The sequence below is a fragment of the Ochotona princeps genome, chromosome 4 (genome assembly GCF_030435755.1).
Source record: "Ochotona princeps isolate mOchPri1 chromosome 4, mOchPri1.hap1, whole genome shotgun sequence".
Taxonomy (NCBI): domain Eukaryota; kingdom Metazoa; phylum Chordata; class Mammalia; order Lagomorpha; family Ochotonidae; genus Ochotona; species Ochotona princeps.
The window spans coordinates 71,416,278-71,426,156 of record NC_080835.1 but is presented as its reverse complement, the minus strand read 5'-3'; the positions used below and the strand labels follow the sequence as shown (position 1 = coordinate 71,426,156).

The window sequence follows — 9,879 nt, the reverse complement described above, 5'->3', positions numbered from 1 at the left end:
CTCTTTCAAATAGAGTAAATACATTTTATTTTTTAAAAAAATAAGATACACAAAAACCAGCTTTATTTTCTCATCAGTGTTTCCTCTTATCATTTTCAGGTTCTTTGGCAGAAAAATGTGAGTTCATTGGTTTTTTCTTGATGCTCTCTCTGGGGATACAGTTTGGTAGGTAGTAGAGAAAGAACTGAAGTGTTCCTAACAATAGATTCCCACTGCAGCCCTTGTTTTGTTTCTCACCACCATCCACCCTTCCTGATGGTGGTTAAACCCTGAAGCCTTCCTGGCTTCCCTTTTCCACCCCCTCCAGCCAGTAGAGCCCCATCTGTTGAGGAAATCCAAAATTGGGATGACAGGTGACTTTCAGTATTTGGTTGGTCTTTTTGTCACTAATTTGCCTGATCTGCCTGGTTTCTCACACCCATTCCTTTTATCTTCTCTCACACTGCTCAGCATTTAAAGTCTCCATCTCCGGAAAAAGAGTGGTACTGACATGCCCTCTGGAGCCTGACACTGACAACATAGTATGGAAAAAGAATGATAAGGAAAAATCAACTGATGGCCTAGAATTATCCATGGATAACTTTTCAGAAATGGAGGATAGCGGATTGTACACCTGCGTTGCACAGCAGAAGAGCTTTCATCTCTACCTGAGAGCAAGAGGTAACGTACATCCTCTAAGGAGGACCACTTCCAAAAGGCTTCCTAAGGGCTTCCTTTAATCCAACTTGTGCCATATGGCATCAACATTTTCTGGAACACAGACTTAATAACCATACAGAGCTGTCTGTGTGAACCTGGCCAGCAGTTGATCTCACACACAGCAACTTCCAAAATTGCAGGATGTCACACCCAGAATCACAAGGCACCAACAGGGGGTTTATCTTTTGTTTGATCCCGAGATCTGTTCTTCTGGCGAACTTGCAAAAGAGATGCCAAGCCACTACAATAGGATGTCAGAATCTAAGGTATACATATAATGATGCTAGATAATGTTTATTGAGAGCTGAATTGTCAAGCACTGGTATGAAACTTACTTGTCAGGGAGTGTTGTTTTTCATGTATTCCTTTCCCCAAACACCAGTGAAACACTATTTGCTTTGCAAGCTTTGTAGATGAGGAAATGGAAGTAAAAACATATCTCATAATTCTTAGAGCTAGTGAGTAACAGAGCTGGGACTTGAACCTAGGACTGTTGGAGTCTAGTGCGTCTATCCGTAACCACTCCATTGCTTCTTGTTCTGATTATTGTAATGGAGAGATTCAAAATGTGGCAAGCATGTCAGAGTTGAAGAGCAGAATCATCTACGCTTGTTCCTTTCTCATCTCCAGCATGCTGGGGCTTTGCTTTCCTGTAATTTCTTCTCCTCTTTCTGCCCTTCTCCCTGAACAGTGTGTGAGAACTGCATGGAGCTGGATCTCATGACAGTGGCCTCAGTTGTCGTAGTTGATGTCTGTGTCACTCTTGGCTTGCTGGTGCTGGTCTATTACTGGAGCAAGAACAGGAAGGCCAAGGCCAAGCCTGTGACACGAGCAGCAGCTGCTGGTGGCAGGCCCAGAGGTGAGACCTTACAGAGTTGGGTTGGAAGAAATTCTTACCAAGAGGCACATCCAGCATAGGGCACTGACAGGCAGCGAGTCCATGGCTAAGTTCAAATAGCTTCTATAGAATAGTTGTTTATATAGAGTAGTTGCACTTGAATGTGGAACATCAGCTACTTGAGTCATCAAACTGGTCCCTCAGCTCTGTTTCTGATCCAGCCTCCTAATGTAATCCTTGACTACCATAGGTCCCTGCCAGCCTTGTGGTAGAGCCAGAGTGAGTATCTGGCTCCCAGCTTTGGGTTGTTTCAGGCATTTGGAAAATAATCTGCCAGTGTCTCTGTCACCCTCTGTCTCTGTCTCTCTGTTTTCTAAATATCTTTTTTAAAAAATTAAATTCCTACCCATTGTAGGTATCTGGGGAGTGAAATAACAGATAGAAACCCCCTGTTCATGTCTTTCTCTCTACTTTCAAATTGAATTTTTTTAAATCAATAAATAAATGGATTAGATTCTATTTTCCAAGTTGTGAGAAGAGAGAAGTTAGTGTCTTTCTGCCTTTTCCTGTCCCTTTTTTATTGGAAAGAAACAGCAGGATTTCAGGCAGAGGAAAGTCGCCAAGTGGTGTAAATTATGCGGGCATCCTTAGAGAGGGGAGGAAGGACAGCTGGGTGGGCAGAAGAAGGAGAGGAAAGAGCAGACGGGTTGTGACCCTGAGTCCTGGACAGTGCAGCAGGTTCCATTCCCTTCCCCACCCCCCCATGGAAATGCGTGTTCTCTCCCTCCCTCTTCTGCAGGACAAAACAAGGAGCGACCACCCCCTGTTCCCAACCCTGACTACGAGGTAACAGGGGAGGGAGACGGTGGAGAGAAGGTGGGGGAGGGGCACGGGGGTGGGAGGCTTCTCTAAGGCAAAAGGAAACAGGACAGCACAGCCTGCGCCATCTCTGCCTCTTTCGTGGGGGACAGCAGGACCCTTTCAAAGCCTGCTGGGTTCTGCAGCCTTGTGGGGAGGGAGTGCGAAGGGTTGGGGCAGCAGAAGTTAAGGCAGAGACACACTCTTCTTTCTTTGTTTTACTCATTGACCTGAATTCAGCCACAAGGAATACCATCAGCGTGAATCAGTTCCATGCTGATATTCCACCAGCATGCACTTGTACAGAAAAACCAGTTCCTAAAATATGAAAATCTTTCCCTGGTAAACAGTCTTAAGTTTCTCCTGACCCCACCTTCTGTCACAGGATCCAACGCTTCCCCCACCAACTGCCTCTTGCCCTGCTAACTAGAGTTAATGCCTGGCATGGGGGTGTACCACTGGGGATTGTTCTGGTTGGTTGGAGTGTGTGCTCTGGCTGTTGTTGAATATTTTGAATATCACACCTGCATAAACTCAACAAATATTTACAGAGCACCAGCCAAACAGGTGGTGTTTACTTTCACTTAAATGGACATGTTTAAATCTAACAGGTGGGTATTTAAAGTCGCATTTTTTGAGATAGGAAAGCCAAGGTTCGCAAAAGGAGGCAATCAACTCCGAGTTTCTGTCATTCCATGCCAAGTTAGAACTTGAGCCTACCTGCCAGCTCCAAAGTTCTTTCCACGGATCTTCAGTGCCTTTTCTTTCTTCAGAACTACTTCCTCTCAAACCCTACTGACCAATCCCTTTCTATTCCACCTCCAGCCCATCCGGAAAGGCCAGCGGGACCTGTATGCTGGTTTAAACCAGAGAGGCATCTGACAGCTCCAGGAATTGCTGACTCCCCTGCTAGTCCTAGCCTTGGCAAGCCTCGGAGCCCCCAAGAAAAATGTTCCTCAACCTGGTGATGAAGTCCTGTGGCCTAGTGCCCAGCTGCCCACTACCCACCTTCTTACTGGTGTCTGATCCTGGGATTTGCTGTTTCCTTGTCCTTGGAGACATCACCACTAGCCTTGCCCCCTGCACCTGGCCTGCCATTGGTTCTTTCATTTCTGTTACTCACTCTCCCTCCCCCTCCCATGTTGCATCTGCCTTCAGCTCCCTCCTTCTGCTGTGTATGAGTTGCCCTCTGCCCCTAACTATTCCATCTCTCTTCCTATTTTTCCAGCTTTCTTTTTGCAACTCTCCCAGGGATGGACCTGGTAAATATGGGCCACAGTCCTGCCCCATCCAAAGCTCCTTGTCCATGGCCAACCCTGATTAACCTTCCTGTCATGGTCACTGGTGCCCCGACTCCTCTGAGCAAAAGAAAAATAAAGTGTCTTTGACTCAAAGAGTTGCTGTCCCTCTTTTCTGGAAGGTCTCCGAGTCTACCTTGCTTCCTAACACAGCTCAGATCCTTGCTATCTTTGATTACACTCATGGCTGTTCATCCAGTACAAGCACTAGCTGTTCACAGCTGATGTGAATATGTGAAATTTTGTTTGGAGAATTTGGAGTCAGGAGAGAGAGAGAGAGAGAGGAGAATGTTATTTTCTCTTAGAGGAAAACAGCAAAGGTGGCAGAAAATGGTAGGTCCCTAATGGGGTGATCAAATCAGAAAATGGATGGCTAGGACAAACTGAGGCCATGAAAGCAAGTGAAGATACCAGAAGGTTAGGGTAGGGGTGTAAAGGGGTTGAGGATGGGACACAGCTTTCAGAAAACTGCCAGGAAAGGGCGCTGGGTCCCTCCTAAGTTGGGTTGGCGGGAAGTGTGGGAAGAAAGTGCTCTGGGACAGCCCACGCTCTGCACCCTGGGAGGCAGCTGCCTGCCAGCCAGAGACAGGGCTGCGGTTAGGCAGCACAGGATGTGGGCTGTGAACTGGGAGGGAGAGAGCGGCAGTAACCAGGGACCAATGTGAGAGAGCTTGCTTCTCAGCCTCCCACAGTGCACACCCAGCTGTCAAGACTGCAGGCCACAGGAACCCAGACAACGAGAGGTTCTTTTAGCCCAGCTTGCAACAGTGAGTTCCCTTCCCTCCCTCTCTGTGCTCAGAACCCTGCCTGCTGACCACACGGCTATTTCTGTGTGACCACCACGCAAAAGCCATCGGTGATTGGCTCCCTCTGCATGCAACACACACTTGCTTGGCTTTGGCCTTGGAGCCCCAGCTTCTGTTGGCTGGTCCCTGTTGAAGTGCCCCCTTCTCTCCCTCTAAGCATCTCAACACACTTGCCCAAGAGGGGCAGTGATGCCACTCATCATCAGCAGGTTGGCATGGGGTGGCAGTTTTTGTTCTGGGTATAATTTGATTGTACCCAGTCACGGAGAGGCCTGGCTCAGTGGGACACAGATAAAATAGCTAACATTTATTGAATGTTTACTATGCCCTGGAAATCATATTTAGCACTTGACATGCTTTTTATGATGACTCCACAAGGTGGATGTTGTCATCCCATCTTACAGATAAGGACAGGAGGTTCATGCAAGGTAATTCATTTGCCCACAGCACACAATAGTGAGGGGCCAAGGCTGTCCAACTGCAGCTATCTGGCAGTGACCAGGATCACAAACTGTGTATTTCAATGTTCTAACTTAAAAGGTTGTAATTAATTAATTACCTCAGTACTCCTTCAAGGAGTGCTCTCCTTGGGGAACCCAGGCAGTGGCATAGCGACCTAAGCCTCCACCTGCACCTATAAGCACCAGCATCCCATATGGACGCTGGTTCTAGTTCTTGCTGCTCCATTTCCAATCCAGCTCTCTGCTTATGGCCTGGGAAAGCAGCAGAGGACGGCCCAAGTCCCAGAGCCCTCCATCCACATAAAAGACTAGGAAGAAGCTCCTGGTTCCCAGCTTTGGACTGGTTCAACTCTGGCCATTGTGGCTACTTGGAAGACATCTCTCTTTTCTCCTTCTCTCTCTGTAAAACCTGCCTTTCTGATAAGAATAAATAAGTCTTTTAAAAGAGGTGCTTTCCTTATTATTCATGTGGCAAATAACACAAGGTTCAAGGCTAAAAGGCTAAGGGGCTTGTAATTACTAGCAGAGCCACATAGACAAGAATAGTGATGTGATTCAGCTGCAGGGAGTGCTCCAGATGCAGGGGGGACTTAAGGAAGTGGGAGAAGCCCATCGGGAGAGATTTGAGCTAGATCTTGCAGGAGAAAGGTAGACAACTTGAAGGGGAAGGAGAAAAAGACAACTGGAGAGGAGGGTGTGAGCAAAGCTCTGAAGGCAGGCAAGCAACTCCAAGAGCAGTCAATCCACTGCAGGGAAGAAGGGAACTGGCTCTTGACGAGTTCCTGCTCTCTGCAGACCTGTACTTTGCTTCAGTAGCCACTCAGTTCCTGGCGCACCACTGAGCCATGTTGCAGATTCACACTGACTTGCAACAATATAAGGAACTGAGGCTTCTGGAATCCAAACTCGAGTCCTTCAATTTGCCTTCTCCACAAACGTCCACTTTTGCCTTGTTGAGATACTGTGAGCACAGAAGGTTTGCAAACTCCAGACTCGGACCTTGGTGGTGCCAAGCCACACCAACACAGAGGCTGGCCGTCCTCTTCTCCATCCCTGCTCAGCTGTCTCTTCCATCCTCCTGTGTGGCTGTGCTACATCTCCCTGGCTTTTCCTGGGCGTCCACCCAGTCCCTGCCCTATATGCCCCAAGCACATGAAGGTCACTCCAGCTTCATAGAGAAAAAGAGCTACCCCTAGGGCACATGGCCAGCCTTTCACCTGCTTTCTCATATTCTCTTCCAGTCCAAAAATTGGACATTACTTCAAACCCCAATCCTCCTCAACCCTGCTCACATGTTCCAGGGTCTCATGGGTTTACCATTCTCATCCCCCAGGTTTGTTCCCCCACCTTTTTTTTTAACATCTATGTTTTTATTTTATTTAAAAGGCAGATTTACAGAGAGGAGCAGAGACAGAAAAAAATCTTCTATCCATTGGTTCACTCCCCAAGTGGCCGCAATGGCCAGAACTGAGCCGATCCTGGCTTCAAACAAGGAACTTTTTCTGGGTCTCCCACATAGGTGCATGGCCCAAGGCCTTGGGCTATCCTCCACTGCTTTCCCAGCCACAAGCAGGGAACTGGAGAGGAAGTGGAGCAGCCGGGACACGAACTGGCATCTATATGTGATGCTGGCATTTGCAGGTGGAGGATTGTCCTACTGAGCCACTGTGCCAGCCCCAGGATTGTATCTTTTGTCTCCATCCTTGCCCATCAATGCTTCCATCCTGTGCTAACAAAAGCTCTCTCCTGTGACCCTGCTAGCCTCCTGCCCAGGTACTTCTTTTTTTTTTTTTTTAAATAATTGTTTCAGTTTTATAATGATTACATGGTTGATCAGGATGAGAAGGAACAAGGATTAGGGAAAAGTTGATGAACTCATGGTTTCCAAATTTTCTATTTCTTCTTGTTTCTGGGGGAAAGGGAGAAATAATGGGGGAAGCCACACATGACTTTCCAAATGTCCCAGTATCCAGGGATGAGGAATTGCCACCTGATATTAACCCAGGGTCCTGATATGTGCATATTCCGAGGGTTTGGCCCAAGTGGTTTGGATAGTTCAGAAATGCTGTTGATTTCACCAATCCAAGGATGATGCAGCCCTCTCAATGTCCACTGGCTGACATAGTCAACCTCAAGTCTCCATTCACTGAGAATTTTTGCTGTCATTGTTTGGCAGTGGTAGTTGTCCAATTTGTTCTGTTCTCCTTCCTCTGCTACAGTACCAAATGAGCTGCCATCCCTGCCCAGATACTTGTACAGTGTTCTCTGTCCTCTCCAGCTAGAGAAGCCTTTGCTAGCTAGGTCAACTTCCTCCCTTCCCTTCCAAGTTCACCCCTTCATATTCTGGCTTCCTTCTCCACCCTTCCAGAAACTTCCACACAGGCCCCAGCACTCTCCTTCTCACTGGTTCCAGAAGGCACCGCCTGAGCCTTGCAAAAATAGACCTCTTGACTATTAAGACCACTTGAGCAAGTATCTCAGAGCATGCCCCACATCCGGGACTTTGGGCGGGTGGGAGACTGGGTGGGGATTCTCCCTCAATATCCCCCTTCACCTCAGATACATAAATAGTATAATAAAATACATATTAAAAAAAATAGACCTCTTGAGGGTACGAGGAAGGCTGGCAGTTCATTTCCATGGCACCACCTCTTCCTCCTCCTCACTTCTCTCACTGTTCTTCTCACCCTTCCTGGGAGCTCCCACCACCACCCTGCCCCTGCATTAGCTCATACCTGCTCCATAAACTCTGCCGGAAGGAATCAAAACAAGATGTAAAACAGATTCAAACAACAGTTCCTAAGATTTTGGATACCAGACAAAAATGAAAAATAGGACAAAAGCAAGGGAACTGAGCCAGTTAGCTCCAACTTACTACCTAGGAAGAAATTTCAGGCCATGGTGTATAGCGGGGAACCTAGTACCTGTAGGAGGGGAAAAAACAGAGATGGAAGGGCACAGTTTCTTTTTCTCTCTTTTTTTTAATTACTTCATTTTGACAATATTTACATAGTTGATTAGGGCAAAAAGGGTCAAGGGCTACAGGAAAATGGGTAAGACTATTGTTTCCATTTTTTTTCCCTGTATCTGGGGTAAAGGAGGAGTTAAAGGGAGAAGACCCACCCAGCCTCCCAACCATCCCAGGTCCCCAGTGTGGGGCATGCTCCAAGGGTCCTGCTCAAGTGGTTCTGCTAATTCAACAGATTTGAATTGCTACCAATCTTGCCATTCCAAGCATGATGAAATTGCTTCAGAATCCACTGGTTGACATAATCTACCTTAGAGTCTCTGTTACCCTGATTTGCACCACTAACACATGGCTGGGGTAGTAGATTGATTTGTTCTGCCCTTCATCCTCTGTTGTGGTACCAGGTGTCTCCTGCAGGTTCTGATGGACTACCATATCCTCCATATGCACCTGGGTATGCTGCCCACTGGTCCGTCTGAGCCTGTTGAGGAGACTCAGCTCTGACACTAGCATTCCGTGGTCAGATGACAGAACCTGCACTTCGCTTCATGGTTGGGGTTCTGAGTCTGGCAGTTCAATTGGGGACATTCCCAAAGAAACTTGTCTGAGGTGATCCCAGACCTGATTCTTGTGTGCTTACCAGTACAGGGTCCAACACAGTCTGTCGCCCCAATCAGCTGATGATTGCAATTGCTAGGTTGGTTCTATTTCCAGTCCTGTCTTCCTCATGAACGAATGGGTGTTGCAGTCCAGCCTGATTCTGCCCAGCACACACTCAGCCCTCACACAAACCAGTGAGAGCTGCAGCCTAGTCAGAGTGACCCCCTATTTACCCTACCAGACCCACCCCCTGCCCTGGTTCCCATCCTTTCCAGTATGTACAGCAGACTAGTCCAGTCTGTCCCACATCCCATTCAGTTCTCATACATGTCAACAGGCATTGAAGCCTAGTTCAACCCAACCAGCTCCATTATCCAGCTCATGCACATGCTGGTGGGTGCTGTTCTGTCCAGCCAGTTCTGCCCCAGTCCTGATTTTCATGCTCTCCCAAGAGGGAGGTGCCCACTATTTCCCTTCTGGGCCCACTCCTGGATCATGCACTTTCCAGGTGGTTCTGCAGTTCAACTTGTCAGAATTAGTCCCCAGTGCCAGCATCTGCCATCTGATGCTGCAGTAAAGCCCGACCCTCACCCATCCTGATTTATGCTTGCACCAGTAGGGACAATCAACCAAGCCTGGCTTTTCCCTGATCTAGCTCACATGCAAGAAGGGCACAGTTTCTATAGTTTATAAGATAAAGTATGAGAGAGGTGAGATGTGCACACAGAGAAAACTCCAGATATCTGAAGAGGACTTCCTTCATGATTAATCCCCTCAAATCTTAGCAGTGATTGTACCTATTGACAAACTACAGGAGGCCAAAGGAGAGATTACCTGGAAGAACTAGAGGAGGAGAAAGAGTGGCTTTCACACAATGTTGGAAAGTATCCCTATGACCTCCTGGCTCAAGGAGCATCAGCAGAGGTTGATTGTGTGAAGAAGCAAGTGTATCCCCAGCCTAGGATGCTCAGAGTGTCAGCCTCTCCCCTTTCCATCCAGCAACCTGCTAATGCTTCCTCTTCCCTTTCCATCCAGCAACCTGCTAATGCCTCAGGGAAATCGACTTAAGTGCTTGGGTGCCTGCAATTCACTTGGAATACCCAGATGGACTTCCAGGCTCCTGGCTTCAGACTGGCCCACTCCTGGTCATTGCAGGCAATTGGGCAACAAACCAGCAGAGGAAAACCTCCACTGCTTTCCCAGGCCATAATCAGGGAGCTGGGTTTGAAGTGGAGCCACCAGGACACAAAATGGTGCCCCTATAGGATGCTGGCATTGCAAAGCAGAGGATTAGCCTTTTGAACCATCATACTGGGCATCAGATGAGATTAATATTTAAATCAGTGGACTT

The 9,879-nt window shown here is 47.6% G+C and overlaps 1 protein-coding gene across 1 annotated transcript; it reads left to right on the top strand.

Moving 5' to 3' along the window:
- Positions 1 to 299: 299 nt before the first annotated feature.
- LOC101521312 (T-cell surface glycoprotein CD3 epsilon chain) lies at positions 300 to 3,789 on the top strand. The gene is made up of 4 exons (XM_012926920.2): positions 300 to 660; positions 1,391 to 1,558; positions 2,337 to 2,383; positions 3,221 to 3,789. Exons 1-4 carry the CDS (start codon positions 573 to 575, stop codon positions 3,275 to 3,277), a joined length of 360 nt encoding a protein of 119 aa, XP_012782374.2. The 5' UTR covers positions 300 to 572; the 3' UTR covers positions 3,278 to 3,789.
- The last annotated feature ends 6,090 nt before the right edge of the window (positions 3,790 to 9,879 follow it).